This window comes from Aegilops tauschii, chromosome 5 (genome assembly GCF_002575655.3).
Source record: "Aegilops tauschii subsp. strangulata cultivar AL8/78 chromosome 5, Aet v6.0, whole genome shotgun sequence".
Classification (NCBI taxonomy): Eukaryota; Viridiplantae; Streptophyta; class Magnoliopsida; order Poales; family Poaceae; genus Aegilops; species Aegilops tauschii.
This window is the reverse complement of record NC_053039.3, coordinates 446373659-446385181: the sequence shown is the minus strand read 5'-3', so window position 1 is coordinate 446385181 and position 11523 is coordinate 446373659. Positions and strand designations below refer to the sequence as shown.

General features: G+C 43.0%; 1 protein-coding gene across 1 annotated transcript; it reads right to left on the bottom strand.

The window, feature by feature from the left end:
• Positions 1-9141: 9141 nt before the first annotated feature.
• Positions 9142-10292, bottom strand: LOC109759254 (uncharacterized). The gene is made up of 2 exons (XM_020318076.1): positions 10158-10292; positions 9142-9804 (listed from the first exon to the last, which is right to left on the bottom strand). Exons 1-2 carry the CDS (start codon positions 10290-10292, stop codon positions 9142-9144), a joined length of 798 nt encoding a protein of 265 aa, XP_020173665.1.
• Positions 10293-11523: the final 1231 nt, after the last annotated feature.

Here is an 11523-nt window from a genome sequence, read left to right as displayed (position 1 = left end):
TGAGCACTGCCAAGTATTTTGTTTTTCCTTTTATTTTTCCTTTTCTTCTTCCTTTTCTTTTTCCTTTTCTTCTTCCTTTTCTTCTTCCTTTTCTCTTTCCTTTTCTTCTTCCTTTTCTTTTTCCTTTTCTTCTTCCTTTTCTTCTTCCTTTTCTTCTTTTGTTTTCCTTTTCTTCTTCCTTTTCTTTTTCCTTTTCTTTTTCCTTTTCTTCTTCCTTTTCTTCTTCCTTTTCTTATTTTGTTTTTCCTTTTCTTCTTCCTTTTCTTTTTCCTTTTCTTCTTCATTTTCTTTTTCCTTTTCTTATTTTGTTTTTCCTTTTCTTCTTCCTTTTCTTTTTCCTTTTCTTCTTCCTTTTCTTCTTCCTTTTCTTATTTTGTTTTTCCTTTTCTTCTTCCTTTTCTTTTTCCTTTTCTTTTTCCTTTTCTTCTTCCTTTTCTTTTTCCTTTTCTTATTTTGTTTTTCCTTTTCTTCTTCCTTTTCTTTTTCCTTTTCTTATTTTGTTTTTCCTTTTCTTCTTCCTTTTCTTTTTCCTTTTCTTATTTTCTTTTTCCTTTTCTTCTTCCTTTTCTTTTTCCTTTTCTTATTTTGTTTTTCCTTTTCTTCTTCCTTTTCTTTTTCCTTTTCTTCTTCCTTTTCTTCTTCCTTTTCTTCTTCCTTTTCTTTGTTTGAGGAGGACGGCAGGCGGCGGCGGGCGGCGGAGGACGGCAGGCGTCGGCGGGAGGCGGAGGACGGCAGGCAGGCGGTGGCGGGCGGCGGCGGCGGCGCGCAGGGGCAGGGGCAGCGGTGGCGGCGGCGCGCAGGGCAGGGCAGGGCGGCGGCGGCGCGCAGGGGCAGGGGCAGCGGTGGCGGCGGCGCGCAGGGCAGGGCAGGGGCGGCGGCGGCAGTGCAGGGCGTCGGAGCTCACTGGGGGCAGGGCGTCGGCGTCGATCGGCGTCGGGGCAGGGCGTCGGCGTCGAGAGGAGAATGGGAGGTGGAGGGCAGGATTTACTAAGTGCTGTATATATAGACAGAGCATTAGTCCCGGTTGGGGACACCAACCGCGACTAAAGGTACCCTTTAGTCGCGGTTGATTCTCCCCAACCGGGACTAAAGGTTCTTTCGCGCCGCTTTCGTTCCCGCGCGGAAAGAGCCTTTAGTCGCGGTTCGTGTCACGAACCGCGACTAAAGGTCCTTTTTCATATAAAATAAAACTAATTCATTTTAAAATCTTAAAAATACAAATAATATATCCAAAAAATAGAAAAATAAAACTAATTCATTTTAAAATCTTAAAAATACAAATAATATATCAAAAAAATCAGAAAAATAAAACTAGTTCATTTTAAAATATTAAAAATACAATTATATATAAAAAAAACAGAAAAATAAAACTAATTCATTTTAAAATCTTAAAAATCCAATTATATATCAAAAAAATCAAAAAATAAAACTAATTCATTTTAAAATCTTAAAAATACAAATAATATATCAAAAAATTCAGAAAAATAAAACTAATTCATTTTAAAATCTTAAAAATACAAATAATATATCAAAAAATTCAGTTCATCGATCCCTTGAAGGTTTGACAAAAGGTTTGATACATCATTCAGTTCATCGACCAAATACAAATCATCCGGATTCGCCATCGTACGTTTTAATTCACATGATCCATTCAACAAAGTTTGGTACAATAAATTATTACACATCAATTCTTCCCTTGTGTTCCTGCTTGCTTACGATTGTGCCGTATCCATGGAGCATCCTCATCATTTAACTTAATGCTTGGGTCAGTGTTCATTTTGAAGGGCGGAATTTCACCAAACATATTATAATCTTCTGACATGTCTGTCTTGTCCTCCACTCCCACGATGTTTCTTTTCCCTGAAAGAACAATGTGGCGCTTTGGATCATCGCATGATGTACTGATTGTTTTCTTATCTTTCTGTTTCCTCGGTTTGCTACTCATGTCCTTCAAATAAAAAACCTGAGCGACATCTTTGGCAAGGACGAATGGTTCGTCAAGGTAACCAAGATTGTTGAAATCCACCATTGTCATTCCGTATTGCTCGTCCACCTTTACCCCACCTCCTGTTAGCTTGAACCATTTGCACCGGAACAAAGGGACCTTAAAGGAGGGTCCATAGTCAAGTTCCCATATCTCCTCTATGTAACCATAATATGTGACCTTTTGCCCATTCTCGGTTGCTGCATCAAAGCGGACACCACTGTTTTGGTTGGTGCTCTTTTTATCTTGGGCGATGGTGTAAAATGTATTCCCATTTATCTCGTACCCTTGGAAAATCGTTATAGTCGAAGATGGTTTCTTGGCCAACATGTACAGCTGATCTCCAACATCATTGTCATTCATTAAATGTTTTCGCAACCAACTGCCGAAAGTCTCCATGTGGGCCTTTCTAATCCAGGATTCAGGCTTCCCCGGGTTGTCCGAGCGTAAAATATTCTTGTGTTGCTCGAAGTACGGAGCCACCAAGCTGGAATTTTGCAGAACTGTGTGGTGTGCTTCAGTCATAGAATGACCGTCCATACATATCGTTGATTTCCTTCCGATCGTGCCTTTTCCACTTAGTCTCCCCTCGTGCCGTGATTGAGGAATACCAATCGGCTTAAGGTCAGGAACATAATCAATACAGAACTCAATTACCTCCTCATTTCCATAGCCCTTGACGATGCTTCCTTCTGGCCTAGCACGGTTACGAACATATTTCTTTAATACTCCCATGAACCTCTCAAAGGGGAACATATTGTGTAGAAATACAGGACCGAGAATGGAAATCTCTTCGACTAGGTGGAGCAGGAGGTGCGTCATAATATCGAAGAAGGATGGTGGGAACACCAACTCGAAACTGACAAGGCATTGGACCACATCGTTCTGTAACCGTGGTAGATCTTCTGGATTGATTACCTTCTGAGAGATTGCATTGAGGAATGCACATAGCTTCACAATGGCTACTCGAACATTTTCCGGTAGGAGCCCCCTCAAAGCAATCGGAAGCAATTGCGTCATAATCACGTGGCAGTCGTGAGACTTCAGGTTTTGGAACTTTTTGTCCGCCATGTTTATTATTCCCTTTATATTCGACGAGAAGCCAGACGGGACCTTCATACTGCTCAGGCATTCAAAAAAAATGACCTTCTCTTCTTTGGTAAGAGCGTAGCTGGCACGACCTTGAAACCATTCCGGATGCCGGTCATCTGGGTCTTTCAAAAGTTGCTGGTCCTGCCGTGCTTCCTTTGTATCATTTGTCTTCCCATACACGCCCAAGAAGCTTAGCAGGTTCACGCAAATATTCTTCATAACATGCATCACGTCGATTGCAGAGCGGACATCTAGGACTTTCCAATATTCTAGCTCCCAAAATATAGATTTCTTCTTCCACATGGGTGCGTGCCCGTCAACTCCCCGCGGAACTGATTGTCCGCCAGGACCCTTTCCAAAGATGACTTTCAAATCCTTGACCATATCAAATATCTCAGCACCAGTACGTTCCGCAGGCTTCGGCCGGTGATCTGCCTTGCCGTTGAAATGCTTGCCTTTCTTTCTTACGTTATGATTTCGGGGAAGAAATCGACGATGACCCAGGTACACGTTCTTCTTACAATTACCCAAACGTACACTTTCAGTCTCATGTAAGCAGTGCGTGCATGCATTGTATCCCTTATTTGTCTGTCTCGAAAGGTTACTGAGAGCAGGCCAATCGTTGATGGTTACAAAAAGCAACGCTCGTAGGTCAAATTACTCTCCTTTGTGCTCATCCCAGACACATACACCAGGTCTGCCCCACAACTGTAAAAGTTCATCAACTAATGGCCTTAGGTACATATCGATGTCGTTCCCGGGTTGCTTTGGACCTTGGATGAGCACTGGCATCATAATGAACTTCCGCTTCATGCACAACCAAGGAGGAAGGTTGTAGATGCATAGAGTCACGGGCCAGGTGCTATGGCTGGAGCTCTGCTCGCCAAAAGGATTCATGCCATCAGTACTTAGACCAAATCTTATGTTCCTTGCGTCAGCTGCAAAATCTTTGAACACTCTGTCGATCTTTCTCCATTGCGTTCCATCAGCGGTGTGTCTCAACTCCCCATCGGACTTACGGTCCTCTTTGTGCCATCGCAACGACTTGGCATGCTTTTTGTTCCTGAACAGACGTTTCAACCGTGGTATTATAGGAGCATACCACATCACCTTGGCGGGAACCCTCTTCCTGGGTTTCTCGCCCTCAACATCGTCACCAGGGTCATCGCCTCTGATCTTATAACGCAATGCAGTGCATACAGGGCATTCATTCAAATTCTCGTATTCACCGCGGTAGAGGATGCAGTCGTTAATGCATGCATGTATCTTCAGAACCTCTAAACCTAGAGGGCAGACAACCTTCTTTGCTTCGTACGTACTGGCGGGCAACTCGTTATTCTTCGGAAACATATTCTTCAACATTTTCAGCAAATTTTCAAATGATGAGTCAGCTACACCTTCCTGTGCCTTCCATTTTAGCAAATCCAGTGTGCAGCCCAGCTTTTTCAGACTATTATCGCATCCTGGGTACAACGACTTTTTGTGATACTCTAACATGCGATCCAAATTCTCCCTCTCCTTGTCAGTTTCGCAGCGTCTCCGTGCATCAGCAATGGTCCGACCAAGATCATCAGCGGGCTCATCATGTGCCTCTTCTTCACCTTCACCTAACCCTTCCCCACCTTCAGCATCATCCTCCATGAAAGTATCACCGAAATGATCATGATAGTTGTCATCGATATCATCCCTTCTTCATCTTCTTCCATTCTAACCCCTCTTTCTCCATGCTTGGTCCAACAATTATAGCTTCGCATGAAACCGTGCCGAAGCAGGTGCATGTGAACGTCTCTTGAGGAGGAGTAACCCTTCTGATTCTTACAGACAGCACATGGAAAGATAATAAAACCTCGCTGCTTGTTCGCATTTGCCACTACGAGGAAATCTTTCAAACCCGTAGTGAACTCGCCGGAGAGTCGGGGACCGTACATCCATTGCCGATTCATCTGCATTATTATTATATAAAGTATATAATTAACCATCATGCATTTGTTAAACTAACTAGCTAGAAATAATACAAATTAAACAATGAACTACACACATGCATATTTTATCAATGACACATGAAAGGTTCAAGTTGCTAACCGCGATCGCGGAGGAAAAATAAATGAGAAAGCTCAAGTGTGGCTCGGACACTTCATATCATGTTTGTTTCATGCTCTCGGGCATTTCATCGAACACCTTGTGTGCATAGGAGGAACCAAAAGCAAACCCACCACCCCCCTTCTGAATTGTGGCTAAGTGAAGTGAGCTGAGTCCTATATATAGGGATGGGCCTTTAGTCCCGGTTGGCCTGGCCAACCGCGACTAAAGGCCTTCGGGCCAGCCTGAGGACCTTTAGTCCCGGTTGGCCAGGCCAACCGGGACTAAAGCCCCTCCCGTCCGCCAGCTGTCGACCGAGCGCGCTGGGCCCAGATAGTTGGTCGCGGGTCTCCTCCCGAACCGCGACTAAAGACCCCTTTTGTTGCGGTTCGATTATTTTAGGGACTAATGGGGGCGTATGGAAGCCTCTTTTTCTACTAGTGACACGTCACCTTGAGCATGATTTAAATCTGATAGCAGAGCTGACAAGTCTGATAGACAATAAAATGGAACATCACACAAGAATGTTGCCATGCAAAACACTAGCCCCTTGCCTCCTACATGCCCTGGAGGGGGTCTTACGGATGCTACATTTATAGGCTTGTCTAGAAAGTGCGAAGGACTAATTGAAGGAACTTATCGTGTCTATCATCAATTATTTTTTCGAGCATTCAGAATGTGTTCCAAGCTAGCACTTGAGGTGTTTTAGCCTCTAAAAAGATAACCCGAGGTGTTGTTATGCATGTCATAATTTTCGGACTTTCAATAGAAAAACTACTCTTTTGGCTCGCGAGTTGGAAATATGGGTTATTTGATGCCTATTTTTCAATTGAAGCATGATATTTCTGTAATATTCATAAATTGATTGTTTCTGAACTTACCTGTTAAATGGAAGTTCTCTATTATCTCTTCAAAGTATAGCACCCTTCAACTTCAGACAATTAATATGGTCTTTTGCTTGCAGATTTCATATAACTTGTTCACAATTGTAAAGCACAAAGGAATTCCCTTCAATTATAACATGTCTGTATTGATGCAAGCAACAATATATATAGATTGAACAAGAAAGCAATCAAACACCCATAACCAAGAAAAAATCAGCCCTGTTAGTGCTTCATTTTACGACACTTGAAGCGCATTACCATCCTAGTTGAATCTATTGCAGTTTTGTTGAGAGAATATGATGCCTAGTTTACAAATTAAATGAAACCTAGATGGCTTGCATGCATTGACACTTGAACACGCAAGTTTCTATTTGCCTCTAAATCCTAGCAGTCTATATGAAGGGGGCAACTCTTAAAATGAAACTAAAATGTGAACCATACGAAAAGAGTCTGCCTGATCGACCTAGGCGACCAGTGTTGCACAATAAGCAAAGCCAAAGAGAAACGGCCTTGACATTGCTCTTTTTGAATGGGTGAAATGATTATCAATTTTCTATTAGTTGGTAGGATAAGCAAACAAAAGTAGTTTACTGGATACCAAATTTTAGAATTTTAGAGAGGTGCATTTCACGTATCTGAAAGGTTATGGTCTAGGAAAGATTCAGAATTGATTGCAGGGGAATTTATAATGTGTGATGATAAAATGTGAGTGTTGTGTGTTTCCCACACATGATAAGAAAGCAAGGAGCATTGTGAGGAGCAGGAGAAATTAAAGCAGACAACTCGTTGATAACGCTAAGAGGCTTGCATGTGTGTTGTTATTCACCCTCTCCATTTATGTGTCCAACTACCCTTCGATTCAGACATACTGATTGTGGCCATAAACTTAGTTTGAAAGTGCGAAACACAAGCAACTTCTCAAAATTTCGGGCAATTAATCTTCACATACATGACAGGTGCCTTCATGTTGAGGTGTTTGGTTTTGCGGACGTAACTCTTATGATGTAACTTAAAATCAAGCCATCCAATGCATGTTCCACACAATATATTCCTGGAACAATATAAGTAACACATTTAAGAAAACAATATGAAATTTAAACGAAAACATATTTAAATTTATTGTTTTCTCAAATTTATGAAAAATATGAGTGGGGTTGTGCATGGTTAAATCATGAGCAAATGCAGTCAACAAAGAGGTCAGTAGTAGAGTTTATTTTGATTCAGAATTAATTATGCCAGAAATGTCTTTTTTCAAAAAAGCAGGATAACCCCCAACCTCTGCATCGAGCTATGTGCACATTCATTTTTATTATATTATTTAGCAAAGGCTAACAATAACAAATACATAGATGAACCCAAATCCACCTTCCCGGCAACTTAAATAGTAAGCCTTTGAGGAAAGAATTGTGCATAGCTAATATCCTATCTATATCTAGATGGTTCTTTTATGTACCGCCGGCAGTGGCGGATCTAGAAAGAAAAACCTGGGCGGGCTGCGCTAAAAGAAAACAGATACAAAATTCAACTCAGGCAAGCGATGGTGAGCTGCTGCTCAAAAGTCTTCCTAAACTTCGTATATAATCATATCATCTCTTTCTATATTGAAAGCCAAATTGATTCTGCATTAATTACCCTTAGAAATCGCACCCTTCTTATCGTCATCGTAAACCACAATTGGTAGAAAGTCTCTTCTCATAAATGTGTTCGAACATTCACCGTGAAGTACCATCGACATTCGATCGAACACGAAATCCACAATAAGTACAATATGTCGTAGGAAATAAATTTGACCAGTGAAAGATGTTTAGGCTTTCAAAATTCCATGGATTCGTAAATTATAATGGAATACTTCCCTGGCAAAAGAATCTATTTGCACCGTCTCGTGTATGTTTGGCCTTCTCGACAAGACACTTCGATGCCAACTGTAAAAATTTATAATGGCCAAGTTCCTGACACAATAAAATCAGACAAGGATCGAGCTAAATAATATACTGGGCTACCTTACATGCAATGATCAAATAAATATGTGTTTGTATTTCTCTTTTACGATGGACTTTTCCAGATGTCCTTTTGGACATTAGAAAATGGTGAACTTCAGATTTTAGCAGTGGTGCAAATCTCTCCTGATGAGTACGGGCTCGTCGAGAATTGAAACAAATATAACACTGGCCTCCCTCACAAGAAGTAGCATGCACCAGGTATCAACGGAAAACGCGCTGGAGCTTGTAGGAGATCATATCATCTTCCTTGCAGGATCAATTGCTATCATGTAAATTTTGCCGTTGTACCACACATTTGAGTTCCTGTTGCCTCCCAATCCCAAGACACACGTGGGTTATGTTCCATTCAGAGCTTAACAGAGCTTAGTTAGCTTTCCTTATCGTTTTGAGTATGTCTTCTCCCTCTCGTGACGACAGCCGAGGTCATATGCTGCTTTTTTATATGATGACGCTACGCACAGATGTACCATGGTGTGTGGTGTGCCCTTCCATGCAAACCTTGAAGAAAGTACACAGCATGCACTTGTCAGTAAGAGAACTTGGTTTAGTAATAAGGTGCAGACTTCATGGCACATCCCTAGCCATTAGGCTGGTCATAGTGGGAGTAACTTAGCAAGTAACATAGCGCATTTCAAGACAAGTTTGCTTATATGGCATATAGTTAATGAGGAGAGAGGTGTTTGGAGTAACATAATATGTCACTGTAACATAACGCAACCCAAAGCAAAATGAGTCTATAATGTAATAAATGATATCATCTATGATACTACTTGTATGTTACTTTGCACTATGAAGGTAATAACAAAGACTAGTGTCATATGCATGACACTAGTCTAAGTTACTCCCACTATGACTAGCCTTATCTAAAAAACTTATCTGCTCAGAAAATTAAAGGAAAAGCAACATCTAAAGAACTCATCCCAAGCAAAGTCCCACAAAAAATTGTAAGTTGAACAAGAGCGTAAACATTCAGGAAGCATCAAGCACTGGCACGCGCTATTTAGCACATCGGAACTTGATCACAACTTGGAACAGAACACTTTTTTTGGTAACACATCGGTAGCCGTAGGTACCGTACGGCCGGACACACGCCCACTGAAAACTAAGCCTGCTTGGACGAGATGGTAAGCAGCAGGCCGAAGGGATGGCTGGGAAGAACCGGCAGCAAGTCCCCATTGTCGTCGTAGTAGGTAACGCCTCGAATGGCCTCTGTGCCGACCATCTCGATGCTGTACAGGTCGAAGTCCCTGAGCTTGCAGAGGAACCTGTCCGGCCTCGTCAGCCCCGGCTTGAACCCCCGGAGCATCGGGTTCGCCACCGAGTCGTACGTCCATCCGGCCACGTCGCTGGCCCGCAGCTCGCACCAGGCGTCCACCCACCCCGACCCCGCGGGGATGGGGAAGGGGCCGTCGAGGTCGTCGTCCAAGCTCATGTCGCCAGCGAGCACCGCGTTGTGATCGGAGCAGTTCGCGAAGTGCCGGAAGTACTCGTGGGCTCTGCCGATTCTGTCGACGGACCGAATGTCCGACTGAGTGGGCCCGGGGAAGCGGCACGTCGCCGCGTGCAGCCTGTGCTCGCAGTCGCAGCACATCGGGTGCAGGCGGCGGTTCTTTTTTTTGCGGTCCTTGACGGCGTCTCTGTCGGTGTCTGTGGGGCGCTTCCAGTCAAGGAACGCCGATAACAAACCCGCTGGATCTCCTGGTGGCCGCAGCCATGGCTCTGGCATGATGTCACATCGATCGTCCCCTGCATGGAGCTTGGTCAGCTGCATCAGATTATACAGTATGTAAGTTCAAATAGTATAATTAATCACCCAAGTATGAACAATACTGGATAACACTGGTACTGCATTCTCTACTGTAGCAGAATCGAACAAGGGCTTGAGGTCGGAGCAGTGAATTCCCTGTACTGTTCCCACCATGGGGACCTCCGAAGGATATCCTTCATGTAACCCGTCACCTCCTACACGCGCAATTCATTTGAAATCCATTCAGGAAGGAGATGCATGCGCAGATCGTAGGAGTGATGATAGATACGATCGAGAACATGAGAGGAGAGGACACTTGGATGGACGAGCTAAAGATGATCGATCGAGGCATCAGGAAACACGTCGGGTACCTGCAAGAAGATGACGTCCGGGTCATTGCTTGCTATGAGATCAGAAATGGAGTGCATCCTTCGATACACGGCGACGTGCTCATTGGACCACAAGTTGTAGGCCAGGAACTTGATCTTCACATCTGAGGCGGACATTCTCTAAGTGTTCCTCTTGAGTAGCGAAAGGAAGGACAACGCTTCCGATCGATCTACTGGTTCATTTGTGTCGCAGCCACGCATATATTGCCCGAATTAGGCCACGAGGCCTCAGTTCAATGCATGGGAATAGGTACAGGCAGACGCATGGGAATATGTACAGGCGACTGTTTCCCAAGCGTTGTTGGTCTTTGATGTTTCACAGAATTTTACGGGAGCAGATTGATGGCAGCAGCCAATCGTCTTCAGCTTCATCGATTTTGCATTTTAAAGACGTCCATCCTTCCATGCAAACGTGCATCTAAAGTTGTTATGACCTCTCCCAAATGCATCGTCTCTTGCATGTTCTCATACAAAATATAAAAACTTAAGAAGCGTTTGCTTATGTGGCAAGTAATTAAAAAGATGACGATCTCAACTGTGGGGGTGCGCTAAGAAGTGTTCAACATGTTCTTTGGAATGGGCTAAACCGTCGCTTTAGCTCCTCTCCGTCACAGAGTTTTAAACCGTCGCCTTATCTGTGTGTGCGATAGAGGATCTGTCCCACACAATCCAGAAGCCGCCGGTGGTAGCTCCTCTGGTCACACACAAGGGGCAAAAGAGCTTACGTGCGATCGGGGGAGCCACCGCAAAGAATTATACGGGCGCAATCGTGCGAGATATTCTTAGCACCCCACACAGTGAATCCCAGACAAACGTTTTCGTTTGTATGTACACCACACATAATTTTTCGCATCACATCGGTTATGATAAAGTTCCATCGCAGACGATATTTATAAATTTATCGTTTGCGTTATTGAATGCATCACGCACGGTTCCTAAAAGAAACTGTATGGCATAGGATGTCCATCACACATAGTACTTTTTATGCGGAAACGTTTGTGCAAGATGTCCTAACGCAAACAGTTATCTAGAGAAAGTCGTGTGTGATTCTTTATTGATCCAACATGTTTACTTTCTAGAAACTATGTGGGTTTTCTGAGATCATCGCCCACGGTGTTGTTTCAATAACCGTCTGCAATAGAAAACTAATAAGCAGGCTAATTAGCCTATTATTTTTAATCCATTTAATAATCAAAATGATATTTTATATTAAACACACAATATATTTCATTTTCGTATTACGACAACTAGGATTTCATAACTGAAATACATTAGGGTCCAATATCATATAGTTTCAACACTCAGCTACACCATATAGGCGTATAGCTAGCTACCCCATTACACAGCA